General features: G+C 35.4%; 1 protein-coding gene across 2 annotated transcripts in view; it reads left to right on the top strand.

The window, feature by feature from the left end:
- The window catches only part of trio (trio Rho guanine nucleotide exchange factor), a 456894-nt gene extending 441457 nt beyond the window's left edge, over positions 1–15437 (top strand). For both annotated transcript variants that reach the window (XM_089089484.1, XM_089089483.1), the window contains 2 exons: positions 5377–5815; positions 14762–15437. In XM_089089484.1, coding sequence (XP_088945610.1) covers positions 5377–5815; positions 14762–15148 — 826 coding nt within the window. In that variant the 3' untranslated portion in view covers positions 15149–15437. The remainder of the gene's footprint in view (positions 1–5376; positions 5816–14761) is intronic.

Below are 15437 nucleotides of genomic sequence, written 5' to 3'. Positions count from 1 at the left end.
AATACATACCAAACAATTATTAAGAGACTATATCTCTGCGTATCCACGTGTCTGGACAATGTCTTGAGACTTTTTGAGAAATTTTCATTCTTTTTCAACTTTCGTACGTACAATAGCTGCTAGTAAAAAATGTGGGGCGTCCTTATTCCTTTAGTACATACTACTTTTAAAATGAACTGTGTAAAAAAAGAATCAGAATTTAATGTCTAGTTTTAATGATGCCATCTGTTAAATTTCATTATCCTTCGTATTTTTTCATTTAATTTTTAATGCTTAATGTTCATCAAAAAATGGATTTCGAGTTAAAATTTTTTAGAGGATTTATCAAAATTTGTATTGCTTTTTCTTCCTGACGCACCAAATTTTTATTACTTACCACTTTTTCATGCTTCCAAGTGTCACAAGTGTCAAGCCAAGTGTTACATTTTTTTGTATTTCAAGTTTTTGTCTTATGAATTCTTAGAAATTTAGGAATTTCCCGTCTATTAGAAATTTTGCAACTTCAGCTCTTTATTAGTGCTGAATTTTCAAATCGGAAGCTTGTCATTAAAAAGTCCGTGGGGAAAACAGCTTAAAGCTAATTATCTTTTTGTTATCTTTGAAATAAACAGAGTAATATAATTATTTTATTTTTTATGTGATTGGAGAGTATAATTTCTATATTATTTTATTCTTTGATAAATAACAGTTTCAATTTTGTAACGTCTAATTTTTCAAATTAAATAATGCCATAGCAATTCTCTGCCTAATTAAGATGAAAAAAATTCTTGGAAGTGTTTCTCTTATAGGTGAAAAAAGCAAAAACATAAATATTTTCGTTTAATAAGAATTGACTACAATTATTTACACGTTGTGGTTGAAACAAGAGGTGTGTCCCTTATCATACTCTACGAGAAAATAAAATTAAGGTTTTTAAACTTTTCGAAGGAGCCTATTTTTTGCATTTAAATAAGATGGTGTCTAAAAAGCACATTGTGTAGAGGAAAAGGGATGACAATTTTTTTTGCATTAGTAACTAATTTCTATTCTGCAAGTATTAGCCAAAGTTGTTTATTTCCTTACTTAAATTGCAAGCTCGAATGTTTAAATTTTGATTACAATTGTGATGAAGCAAGGACTTGGTAATCTAGTTTGCACCTTTGATAGATTTAAACCCTTAGTTAATAGCCAAAAAAAGGTGGAGGTAGCCTAGAGCTGGAGGATGTGGGCCTTAATTTGCAAGTTTTGTCTCAGTCTACCCTCTAATGGTGAGTTTTTTGTTTCTTTTTGAATTGGTGATGTAATGTATTTCTTTTTTTTCCTTTTTTTGGTTAATCATGGCAATAATTTGGGATTAATGTAGTTTAACATAGCTTCCGTTATTTGCCAGTTTTCTTCTTTAGCTTCGCTAACAGATATATTTTCTTCTAACAAACTCTAGTGTTTCATGCTTCTTCTAATAAACTTGAGCATGGAAGTTGGGATTGTTCTAGAATCTGCTGGAATCTCTCCCGGTAGTTGGGATTGTCCTGGAAAAAATGTTTCAAACTCAACTTCAATGCTAAAAGTAGTCGGTCTTAATATTAATTTAAAGAAACATTTGGAAAAAGCAAGTATTTAAAGAAAAGTAAAGAGCTATATATAAGCTTTTGAAGTAATATTTGAAATTGACAAATCAATCTGTCGTTCATCCATTGATATTCTCTACATATGAAAGAAATGCATTGAAAAGGAAGATATTAGTGAAAATTTATTGTATTTCAGAGAAATTAAACTAGATTGATTGTCTTAATCTATTTATGAAAAGTATTGTCTGCTATTTTTATGCTTAATGTGATTATTAATTCCAATATATGTTAGTCTTAGGTTTAATTTATTTATTCTTTGTAATTTCTGTTCGTTTTGATTTTTAATATCGCTCTTTAATTTTCTTTGTGAAACTTTTTCTCAGAAAATATTTTTATAAATTAATTTCTTTTCGTTTAATAATTGACATATTTTTACTCTGAGCTATTTGTAGAAATAGTCTTAATTTTTTTTAAGTTTTTCTGATTAATAACTAAAGTGTTGGATTACACTTTAAATTTTAGGCAGAATATTTGGTCCAAATGTCCGACCAGCCGTGTTTTGTAGAATAACTTTCCAATAATATTTTACTATTAATTTTAAGCTGGACAAGGAAGGAGGTTTTTAATCATACTGATTGAAAACCTGTATAATTTTTGGTCTTCTGTAGGGCTGAAGACGCCTTGATCTCCATGCTAAAGATACCCTTTAAGGTTTGTCTTCCCTGAGCAATTTTTTTTTTTTTTTTTTTTTTTTTTTTTTTTTTTTTTTTTGCTTTCTTACTGTTTTAATGAGTCTACGAAAGACGACGATTTCGAAATCATTCCATAGTTTGGGTAAATCATTCCATAGTTTGGGAGATTTGGGTATATTGTCTACCAAATTAAATTTTCAGAGTTTGGTATACATCGTTTTATAGATTGAAAATATTCGCTGAAAATTGTCGGAAAAGAACGATTGTCCTTTTTTTAAACAAGTTTAGATCCTTCTCCAAGAAAAACCCTAGGCAATATTATAATTCTGGCTCGATGGGTGAACAGATCTGTGACAAATGGATCCTGTGATAAAAGTATCTTATTCTGTTGGTGCAAGTTACAGCTGCAGGTTTGTCGCAAAATTGCTTGTTTAATTCTGAAATATAGAATTATTTTAAGATACCTTTTTTTTCAAATTCTTTTGTGTCTTTTAGTTGCATTAAAAAAGTTAAATGAAGGGCTAGGCCATTGATAAAAAGAGTAAGTTCTGCTCTTCTCTCTTAAAAAAAAAAAAAAAAAAAAAATCCAGTCTCACAAACCAATACAGCCAGATTTTTTTTCAAAGCTTTTTATTTTCATTCAGGTTACCTTGTCCGGTCTACGTGGACTATGAATTTTAAGCTGATTGACTTGAAAATTCAAATTTTTTTTAGGAATTGATACAATCAAATTTTTCTTCTAAAATTTGTTGTACTTCTTTAGGTCCTCTTGGCCCAGTCTAACTCTCTGAAAGTTTCCAGCCGATCGGAAAACAGTTGTTGGCCCGATTTGGGCCTCACTAATTGACAATCCAATTTTTTTCAAAACAAATTTTCTTCTTAGTTTCGTTTTGCCCAGTCTATGTGCCTAGGAAGATGAGAGCCGATCGAAAAAAATGGGCCATTTTGCGCGTCACGCATTTAACATTTGTTTCAATTTCGATTGAAAAAACCTTTGAAGTCCGGTAGCTCACGGACTTTGATGTACCTGTATTGTGAGTGCTGGCAGATGAAAAAAACTTATGCCAATTTTTCGGACCTTGCGCATTCGGGACCCCTTGATTTAGAGATCTTTGGATGTAAGTTTCAAGCTATTCACAAACTTACTATGGATCAGGGGTGAATCTACAGTATTTTCATTGAGGTGGAGGGGGTAAGAGGGGTCCATATCCTGTTATTCAAGGAGCATTGGCTATATAATAATTTTCTCTCCACGTTATTGGAGGGACAACTGCCCCCCTTGCCCCTCCCAAACGACGCCCCTGCTATGGATGTTCCTAGGTTTAAAAAGGTGATTATAGGGAGCTGCCCCCCCACCCAATCAGTCCCTTTAGAATGGGCACTGCAAAATCAATTTCAAATTATGTGAATTTCAAATCAATTTCAAATGAAATAGTCCTCTCCTAAGTTTCTACTACCGCCTTTTCCGTACGTTGCAACCAGGGGTAATAAACAATGCATGGGGGGACATTTCACTCTTTACTAAATCTCAACTGAGACAGCGGTAGCGCGTTGACTCAGTAAAAACTAAATAAGAATGCTTTCAGCAGCTTCTATTTTTTATTTTTCCCTTTCTGTCAGTTCTCAAATGTAGTTCTTTCACTTTAGAGAGCAGTAAGGAAAATTCATTTTCGTTTGTATAACTTGCAACTTTTTTCTTGTGTTTCTTTTTCTATTCAACAAATAAGATAGACCACTAAGCCTAGAATTTTTTAGTGTAAATTTAGTACTGGCTTCCAAACTTTTTTGGGCTGGCTTGCTCTTTGGCTTTTTTTTCTGTAAAAAAAAGAAGAAAAAAAGTGCAATTCATTATTAAGATATTAGATAAAACCACGACTCTCTGAAAAAATTTTTAAGCTAAGCATTAGATCAATGAATCCCAAAGTAGCCGCATACCCTACTGGTGGGGATTGACAGTATTTGTATGGGACATATATAGGACACGAAATTTCTCGGATATGTCATGGTTACCAATTAGATAGTTTCCTTCCTTTTGTTTGAGTAATTAAAATAAATACTATATATTGTTTGGCTTAGTGTAGTCACATGTTTGTTATTAAAGAAAAAAAAATGACTGGAAATCAATAAACAAGAATGCCTGAGCCTTAAGCTGACTAAATTGATGCATATGATAAAATATGTGTGTAGGAAGCATGTCGCACAAAATCTCACTAACAGTCATTTTGTGATAATCTTAAGGTAAATATATACCATAAAATAAAAATCATCATTCCAGTATTTTTTGTTCACCTGAATTGCAGTATTTTCTTTGAGAAAATGTTGTTTTGAGTCCCCTAAATAAAAATTCTAGCTAAATGATTCGATTTTCAGAGTTTTTAAGGGTTCAGTAGAGCTTGAAACGTGGAATGTGATATCTTCCTAAAAGTGGATAAGTAAACTTTGTAGTATTAGTTGACATAAATATATGGTGTTAATATATGGTGCGCAAAATAGCGGCAGAGTTTGTCGAAAAACTAATTCTGAAAAAGTTTAGTGGGTTTGCAATCCACAAAATTTGCCATTCCCCATTGGTTGTATATTCCTTTTTTCTCGTGCTTATTGAGCTTCAAATCCGCATTCAGAAGCGATATTTGTGGCAAGCACATTTAAAGAGGGGGAGGTTTCCCCCTCCGTCCTCTCCCATGAAACTTTATAATTTTGCTATTGTTTACACTTTCTTTTTGTTCGCTTTTTATCTTTCATCTTGGGAATATTTAAAATGGAATCTCGGTAAATGCCTCTCATCTTCCTCTAGTCTAGTTTAACCCTCCCTTCTTCGAAAATTAAAATCGTTCGACTAGATATTATTGGAATAGGTACTTTGTTGAATCTATTTAAGCTCATATATTAAATTGACTGGAAATCGGAAGTAACTTTAAATTAGTCGGATTAAATAGCACGCCAACAAAAATGTTATATCTCCCAACCCATAACCACCCCAGCTGTAGGTGTTTGTTACTTACAAAGAAATGACGCATGGATTTTGCTTAACATAAAATTTGTTTTTTTAATGCCTCTAATAATCAAAGGTCTATAGTTCAATTCGCAGTTCCTAGCGTAATTTCTCACTTATCTGCGATTTTTCTTTTTGTTTCCAGTGCTGCGCAGATGTCAAGAACTCAGTCAATGCATGTCAAGTCAACATGCCAATCTATTCCCAAACCATCCAAAATGCTCAGCGTTGACTCACAAAAAACGGAACTTCAATTAGCTGACAAAAGAAGATCTGGAATCCCAGGACCAAATTTAAGAAATGTGAATAACAATATAGACAAGAAAATAGCAAGAACGCCCTCATTAAGGACTGATAGGATTGTCGAGCGAAGGGATGACGTCCGTAGGTCTTCCTTTCTTCTACGAAAGCAATCGGATAATGGATGTGAAGGCTTGACCTCGCCAAGACTATTTGGGAGAAAAAATATTTTGGAAGGACTCAGATCAGGTCTTCAAAGGTCCAAATCAAAGGATGAAACCTCTATGAGAGATAAAGCTGAATCTTCTTTAGGGAAACGACTAAGTGAAGATCTTTCATTTAAGGTACTTCTTTTTCTGTTTTGTCTTTAGCTTATACTTATAAATGAAACTGTGCCTTCTATAGTCATTGAGTTAAGACCAAGTTTATGTTGGATATTAGGGCCGGTGCTTGAGATTCACATCGTTGGAAAAATTTGTAATGCCGCCATTCTATACCACAGAACTCAGATCTGAAATCTATTTTTGCTGGTTTTTGAAAGTCCTGAACAACTCCAGTATGGTCATAAAACAGTGTTTAAAGTGTTTGGAACCTTTACACAGCATAAAAATGTTTTGTCCGTTCCTTCAAACTCAAAATTACACAATAGTTTAATATTAAAAATACGGTTTATTTGGTGCAAAAAATTAAGCGTTTTGATGGTGTTTAGAAACTTAGTTATTTGATATTTCTGATAAACTGTTTGTGACTGTTTTGGATGCCCTTATGTCTGAATTCAAAATTTGCTTATTAACTAATAACTTAAATTCAATATTATTTTGGAGATTGTAGGGCCGCCCTCATATCCGTCAGTGACTATGTGCTAAGAAAAAACCTCTTAGATTATTTTGACTAATAAGATTATTTTCGGTAGGACAATTGGGTATCATACCTCTAATGTTTGTTTTTCAAAAAAAGAATTATGTCTACTGTTTTTCTCTTCATTTTAAATATTAATTATAAGTTCTCAAGCCAAAATACTTTTCTCTTGTACTTTTCTCATTAAATTTTCTAACAGCAGACCTATTAGAAAAATTTGGGGGACTCTTAATTATGCTTTTACAAAGACTTTTAAATTAAATATCTCTGTTCTATTAACGCTCATAAATATGTAATTTAAGTGTGTTATATCCTTTTAAAGCACGATATATCACATGATTTTATTTACCCCTCGTAACTTTTTTTGCCTAATTAACGCGTGGAATTCTTAAAATGCATCCCAGAAAGGGAATAATTGTCTGGACTTATGTTATTTTCCTTCTCCTCTTATAAGTGCATTCTCAAAATAGTTTTAAAGTTTACAATTTTGTGTACCCTCCTTTTAGCTTTTTTAATTTTAGCTCTTATAATTAAATTATGTCACATTTGATAACTTCAAAAGACTTCCTTAGCCGAGATACCCTGACTAATCTCTAAATGTGATTTGATAACCAGTCTTATCCAAGTTAGTAAGTTAGATTATACAAGAAATATCCACCTCAAAATATCCTGAAAGCTTCAAATTGATACTCTAACACGTTACTTAAATATTGCTGATACGCCTTTTTGACAACCTAGATGCACATAAAGCGTTTTGATTTAGTTCAGCATCCTTCTCAGCATTCCCTGAAAGTTTTACCTTAACACCGTTAGTATTAGCAATAGTAGCAGTGGTAGCAGCAATGGTAGTATTCACATAGTGCCTTTTTGGTTAGTTCAACGTTCCCTCAACTTGCACTAATGGTTTCAGCTTCATACTTTAAGCTGTTTCCGAGACATTTCTGATGCGCCCTTTTGATAACCTGCATACATATAGTTTGTTTTGATTTGGTCCAACATCCCCCTCAAAGATCCTAGAAAGTTTCACCTTAATACCATTAGCCTTATTAATAGTAATACTTGTAGCAGTAGCAGTATAACTACTACTAGCAGTAGTAGTACGCACACAGTACCTTTTTGTTACTTTGACATGCCCTGAAAGTTTCAACTTAATACCATTAGCCTTATTAATAGTAATACTTGTAGCAGTAGCAGTATAACTACTACTAGCAGTAGTAGTACGCACACAGTACCTTTTTGTTACTTTGACATGCCCTGAAAGTTTCAACTTAATACCATTAGCCTTATTAATAGTAATACTTGTAGCAGTAGCAGTATAACTACTACTAGCAGTAGTAGTACGCACACAGTACCTTTTTGTTACTTTGACATGCCCTGAAAGTTTCAACTTAATACTTTAAGTTGTTCCTTAGATATTGTTGACACGCCCTTTTGACAGCCTGTATACATGTGGCGGGTTTTAATTGAAAATCCATCTCAAAATTTTTTGAAAATTCCCCCTTAATACCTTTACCAGTTGTAGGAGTAGAAATAGTTGTACGCACATAGTACCTTTCAGTTGGTTCAACTTCTCTATCAACATGCACTAGAAGTGTCAACTTAATGCTCTAAGCCGTTCCTGGGATATAGATGTTACGCCCTTTTGATAACCTGCATCGACATAGTGTGTTTTGTTTCCATGTAGTTCAATATCCGATCAACAATCCCTGAAAGCTTCGCCTTAATGCCCTTAGCTTCAGCAGTATTGGTAGTTGTATTAGTAGTAGTAGCAGTTGCAGTATTAGCTGTAATAGTAGTAGTGTGCACGTAGTGTGTTTTGAATAGCCCGCTCCTAGAATATTGCTGATGCGCCTTTTTGACAACCTGCATGCACCATGTGTTTTGATTTAGTTCAATATCCCTCTAAACATTCCCTGAAAGTTTCACCTCATTACCCTTAGTCTCAGTAATAGTAGTAGTTTTAGCAGCAGCAGTAGCAATAGTAGCAGCATGAACCTAGTGCCTTTTGGCTAATTCAAGATCCCTCTCAGCATGCCTTGAAAGTTTCAACTTGATATTCTAAGCCGTTCCTGAGAAATGTCTGATACGCCCTTTTGGCAACCTGCCTACACATAGTTTGTTCAGGTTTAGTTCAACATCCTCCTAAACATCTCTGAAAGTTTCACCTAGAAACCCTTAACCTCAGTAGCAGTAGTAATCGCAGTAGTAGAAGCATTGGTAATAGTGGTAGCGCACTTAAAGTGTCTTTTGACTAGTTCATCATCCCCCTCAACATGTCCTGAAAGATTCAACTTAATGCTCAAAGCCTTTTGTAATATGTAGCTTATTTGCACTTTTAACAACTTTGAAGCATGTAGTGTGGTCTGCTTCAGTTCAAAATCCCCCCCGAACATTACTTGAAAGTCTCACCTTAATGCAGTACCGAAGTGTGTATCACCGAAGACGTAATCGTAGTAGTAATATGCACATAGTGCCTTTTGGCTACTTCAACATTCCCCTCAATATACCCTGACAGTTTCATCTTAATGCTTTAAGTTGTTCCTTAGATATTGTTGACACGCCCTTTTGACAGCCTGTATACATTATAGCGGGTTTTAATTTAAAATCCATCTCAAAAATTTTTGAAAATTCCTCCTTAATACCTTTACCAGTTGTAGGAGTAGAAATAGTTGTACGCACATAATACCTTTTGGTTGGTTCAACTTCTCTATCAACATGCACTAGAAGTTTCAACTTAGTGCTCTATGCCGTTCCTGGGATATAGATGTTACGCCCTTTTGATAACCTGCATCGACATAGTGTGTTTTGTTTCCATGTAGTTCAATATCCGATCAACAATCCCTGAAAGCTTCGCCTTAATGCCCTTAGCTTCAGCAGTATTGGTAGTTGTATTAGTAGTAGTAGCAGTTGCAGTATTAGTTGTAATAGTAGTAGTATGCACGTAGTGTGTTTTGAATAGCCCGCTCCTAGAATATTGCTGATGCGCCTTTTTGACAACCTGCATGCACCATGTGTTTCGATTTAGTTCAATATCCCTCTAAACATTCCCTGAAAGTTTCATAATAGTAGTTTTAGCATACTAATAGTAAAACTAATAGTAGTAGTTTTAGCAGCAGCAGTAGCAATAGTAGTAGCATGAACCTAGTGCCTTTTGGCTAATTCAAGATCCCTCTCAGCATGCCTTGAAAGTTTCAACTTGATATTCTAAGCCGTTCCTGAGAAATGTCTGATACGCCCTTTTGGCAACCTGCTTACACATAGTTTGTTCAAGTTTAGTTCAACATCCCCCTAAACATCCCTGAAAGTTTCACCTAGAAACCATTAACCTCAGTAGCAGTAGTAGTCGTAGTAGTAGAAGCATTGGCAATAGTGGTAGCGCACTTAAAGTGTCTTTTGACTAGTTCATCATTCCCCTCAACATGTCCTGAAAGATTCAACTTAATGCTCAAAGCCTTTTGTAATATGTAGCTTATTTGCACTTTTGACAACTTTGAAGCATGTAGTGTGGTCTGCTTCAGTTCAAAATCCCCCCCGAACATTACTTGAAAGTCTCACCTTAATGCAGTACCGAAGTGTGTATCACCGAAGACGTAATCGTAGTAGTAATATGCACATAGTGCCTTTTGGCTACTTCAACATTCCCCTCAATATACCCTGACAGTTTCATCTTAATGCTCTAAAGTCGTTCAAGAGATATTGTTGATACACACTTTTGACAACCTATATGCGCATTGTGTTTTCGTTTAGTTCAGTATCCCCCTAAACATTCCCCGAAAGCTTCACCTCAATACCCTTAGCCTCATTAGTGGTAGTAGTCGTGGTCGTAGCTGTAGCATTAGCATCAGAATGCACAAAGCGCGTTTTTTTCCTCCTCCTCGACATATCCTGAAAGTTTATAAACTGAATACCCTAGGCCGTTCAAAAACGGCTTTTTGACAACCTACATGCATATAGTGTGTTTTGATTTAGTTCATTTTCCCACTCAATGTTTCCTGAAATTCTTACCATAATACTCTTAACCTTAGCAGTAGTAGTTGTATCAGTAAGAGTAGCAGTTGTAATCCTTTTGGTCAGTTGAAAATTCCCCTCATCATGGCCCGAAAGTTTCAACTTAGTACTGTAAGCTGTTCCTAAGCTATTGCTGATATGCCATTTTGACAGCCTTTATGCATCTAGTTTGTTTTGCTTTAGTTCAACTCCCCCTCTATTGTCCCTGAAATTTTAATCACAGCGTTAAAAACTTCATTACATGCTTGTCTTTAGCTCATTTTATACATACCAGTCATTTTCAAGGCTCACAACAGCTAGGAGGTAAAACCATTTTACCTAATAAGGGTTCCATTTTTCCTCACGTACAAACATGTCTGAGGTCGTGAAGAATGGGATGTGTTGAAATTTTGCTATGAAACAGTTCGTGGTAACGAACTGTAAGTAAGAAGCAACTCGGCTCAATAGTAACCAAAACTTAAAAAATGGAATTTTAATATTAATAGATGCATCAAACGAGTCAGCGTATTATTCTGACTCCAAATATATAAGATAGATCAAGTTTAGTGTTACCCATCAAAAGTTACGAGTCTGAGAAAATTTGGCTGATTTTTTAAATAGGGGGGAAACACCCCTAAAATTGAAGAAATTCTAGCTCCTATTTGCAAATTTTGCTACTTTTGCCAGAAGACATATAACGGATGTGTGTTTATTTTATTTATTTATTTTTATTTCCCCAGGGGTGATTCTATCGAAATAATGGTCCTAAAAGATCGGGAGAGGGTGCATTCGACCGGAAATTAAAAGTTCTAGTGTCCTTTTTAAGTGACCAAAAAGATAGGAGGGCCCCTCCCATGTCCATTTTTACCCAAAAATTATCTGATTAAAATTTGAGATAGCCACTTTGTTCAGTATAGTCAAAAAATCAAATAATTAATTCTTTAGGTGAAAAATGACCCCCCAAAGTCCGTGGGAAGAGGCCTGTAATTTATAAAATTCTTCCATTGTTTACGTATAGTATTTGTTACTGGGAAGTATAGATACATCTTTTTTCTTTTTTTTTTTTGGGGGGGGGGTGTTGTGCTTCTGTGGATTTCTATAGGGAGAATATTCCTTGAAGATAGAAATTTCTGGGGGAGGGGTGACTATTCCAGGGGAAACGTTGAACTGGAGGGATTTAACAGAATTACTACTATACAAAATTCTTTTTAATTGTTTTACATTCTCTTTGCCAAATTTTGCATGTGAGAGATGTTCCGGGGGAATTATCCAGGGGCTTTTTCCGCGTTTTTCGATTTCCGGGAAACAATTTCCACGGAAGGGGGCGTTTCTAGAGTGATCGATAAACTGATCAGAGCGTATGGTCAGATTTAATTGTGAGAATGCTAAGGAGAATTTTTCAGGCTGAATTTTCCGCAAGCAATTTTAGAGGGAGGGGGGGATTCTCAGCGAGGATTAAACTTTATGGTGGGAATTTGATGCGGAGGGGGAAGGGTATATTTCATAAAGGGTGAGCCAGATTTACCGGCATTATTTGAAAAACTATCAGAAATTATTGCATATATGAAGGGCTGCCTTCTCCTTAATACCTTGTTCTTGACACTAAAGTTTGACTGTTTGTCCCAATTTTGTAAGATTGTCTACTGAAACACTGGGACCGTTTTATTAGAATGAAGAGCTTTTTTAAAAGTGCTAACAGCTTTAGCGTAAAAAGCAAGGTATTGAGGAGGGGGCAACCCTTCATATACGGAATAAATCTGCCAAAAGTAATATGCAAATTTTTTTTTAATTTCTCATACTCTGTGAGCCAAGTTCAAACCTGCACTAGTTGAAAAACTTTCAGATACTAAATATAAAAGAAAGTTTTTTTTTTTAACTGAAAGTAAGAAGCGACAGTAAAACTTACAACGAACAGAAACTATTCCGTATATGAAAGGGACTGTCCCCTCCTCAATGCTTTGCTCTTTACGCTAAAGTTTTTTTTTGTGTTAAAAAGTAGATTTGTGACAAAGAGTCGAACTTTAGCGTAAAGAATGAGGCGTTTAGCAAGGGACAGTCTCTTTCATATACGGAATAATTTCTGTTCGTTTTAAGTTTTAATGCCACTTCTTACTTTCACTTAAAAAAAACTTTTTTATGTATTTTATTTTATCCGATAGTACATGTCACATCAAATTTTCTTCAGTTGAATGTATAGCTCTCTTGACCACAGTTAGAGAATGAGTTATCATAAGATATGCTGAAGGTTTTCTCTTAATCGTGAAGTATTGAGAAATTTTTTTAACAAACTACAAAGACCAAATAGTACTAAATCGTAGGCAAGTTTGTTACTGGATCAATCACCAAAATATATTCCTAGAGATATATTCTTATCCCAAAATATATTCCTAAAGCCCCGCAGATCTCTTAACTTTTTCTTGGTAGAGTAGATAACTTGATTTTTCATCACTGACTTGACCTGTCTGCCTTTGTACTGACGTCATTCTTGCACCTTGCATTCTTGCAGTCTTGCACCCGAGGATGTAGTTTTTTTGTCAAAAAATTGCTTTTATTTTAAATATTGGGTTTTACTAATTACAAAAGACACTAGATATAGCAATTTTCTTTAAAATGAGCCGTTCAACAGCTCTCTATGATGCTGCAGTGCCCCGCTAACAGTGGAGGAAATAACGGAAAAAAAGAGAACGCACCAATGCTACCCATGCAAAAAACTGATTTTCCTTGTTGTTCAAGCCGGGGGATTGTAAGTTTCCTGTGGAGGTTCGGCTAAGGCGATTCCAATGGCGTACTTTTCCTTTCGATCTGTCGCCATTTTTAGGGGGTTTCAGGCTGTTGTTCAAAATTCCTTTAATTTCCTTTCAAAATAACATTTTACTATTAAGACTAATTTTGATAATAGTTACCACTTCTGAATCTGCTAGAAATGGCAATCTCTTCTCACTTGCGAGTTTTTTTAAAACGCGTTTTTTAATTTTAGGTCACTATGGGGTGTGGTTCGTCCTTTACTAGGTTAGAGCTACCGCTGCACTTAGACGGCTACATCTACGCTGCACATAGATGTTCTTATCTATGTAATATAGATCCAGTGTCTTGTCACTTGTTCTTTCCTCTGTTCTTTTTTGTTTAACTATTTTTTTGTGTTTAATCTTGTATTTGTTCCTGTCTTTGCTGCGGGAGCATTTGTGGGAATCTTGTCTCGAACTTAAGGTCGAAATTCAGAAGTTCCATTTTTCAACTGGAGGCTCCTCTTCGAAATTCCAAGATCAAGCCATTTGATCCCATCTCTTTTGGTAACTCACATCAAACGTCGAGTTGGGCTTTTCTATGCATCTTTTGTTAGAAATAAGCGACATCTCAGTCTCTACTGCCTTTTGAAACTTTTAGGTTTCGTAGCCTCCCCCCCCCCCACACTACTTGTAAATCGCACTGACCTGAAAAACTATTTCTAAATTCGAATAAGCTGAAATGTCGTTTTCTTTTCTTCCGTTTCGCAGATATCGTTGGCCCTCCTGGGCCCGTAGTTCTTGTCGCACAAGAAAGTATACCATTGCTGCCCCTATCATTTCTGTATTTGCAATGCCTAGTTATTAAAGCTTAGTCCTCCTTTTTTCCAGCCCTGACTCCTGTCTCTATGATCTTTTCTTCTTTCGGAAATGAATATGTTATCGAACATCTTCTCGTATTCACTTTTACTGATTAAACTAAAGAGCCTCCTTCCCTCCTCCCGTCCCTCCTTTTCCTTAAGTCCTGCTTATGAAGACTATCGGAAGTGTGTTATGAATCCAAAAATATGCCCTTCTTTTCATTGGTTTCTGTTCACGAAAATTGAGAAGTGGGTGGGGGAGAGATCAAGGATTTATTTTCAGTTTTTATTAATGAAGATATCAAAATTATAATTTTTGAAAGTGAAGAGAGAGGTTATGTGTTTAGTTTTTTTAATGAAAATACCGAAAACATGTCTTTGAAACCTAAGGGGCAATTGCTCCGCCCTCTTTGCTTCTTGTATATTACTACCGAGTAAATGTTTCGGAATACTTGACATTAAGTAGTTGTTCATAAGTGATATGGCATGTCCAAATGGTACTGTTTCTCATTAAACAAACGGTGCATTGACTCCTGTTACAAGAAAAGATAAAGATAACCAGAAGTGCTGCCCCTGTAGGCCTAGTTTCTTCTGTCCCTTTTGATTTACTGGAGTTATTAGTGATTAAGGATGTAAATAAGGCTTGTTCTACCCGGGACAACAAGTTTGGTTTTAAAGAAGGTTATAGCCAGAAGCGCGTGCACTATCTGCTCGTTAATGTTCTGATTGATACAGATAGTAGTGGTGGTGGTGGGGGGGGGGGGGGGTTGTCCTCCTTTTCCCATAAGTAATCTATCTGATAACCTAATGCCAGTTCATTAGTTGCCATAAAAAAGAAATGACTTCATCTCTCTCCTTTCAGGATTTCAAAGATACAACAGAGGAACTGAATAAAGACAGTCGAAACAACCCCCTTATGAAGCCATGGTCATTCAAGCTTTATAATCGTGCCCCAGAGTCCAAATCACCCAGTTCGGATAAACGCTCAACCGGGAGTGCTACGCCAAAACTACCCGAAAGCAAATTGCCAAGGAAAACATCCACTTGTAAATCCCCAGAACTCTTACGAGCGGTAACCAATAAACATTCGTTGACTCTTAGTAACGATCAGAGAGAAGAAAATGCTAAAAAGCCTCCTATTCCAGGCAAGAATAATAAAAGCTCAGTGTCGCCAACAGTTCAAAGTCCTACTCGTACAAGAAGAGAGAATTGGATGAAAAGTAAACAGACTAAGATAGTTCCACCTTAAGTGATTCTGCTTTCTTGAGTAAGAAATGATTTGACATGACTATGCTGCCAACAATAATCAGTGGGAAGATGAGGGCTGGCCGATAAACATTCAATGACTATTGACTAAGAACAGAAAGATGAATGTGATGAAATCCACCATTTCTCTCAAAAATAAATTAGAGCCAGTTTTGCTATTAGCTCAAAGTCCTACTCGTACACGACTGAGGAATTGGATCAAAAGGAAAAAGTTTACGATAAAACTATTCTAAGCGATTATGTGTATCAAATAAATAATTCGAAATAGAAAA

This window comes from Artemia sp. Qi Xiang Cuo, chromosome 5, assembly GCF_049724085.1.
Source record: "Artemia sp. Qi Xiang Cuo chromosome 5, ASM4972408v1, whole genome shotgun sequence".
In the NCBI taxonomy this organism is placed as follows: domain Eukaryota; kingdom Metazoa; phylum Arthropoda; class Branchiopoda; order Anostraca; family Artemiidae; genus Artemia; species Artemia sp. Qi Xiang Cuo.
The sequence above is the reverse complement of the archived record's forward strand: the minus strand, read 5'-3'. Positions and strand labels throughout refer to the sequence as shown.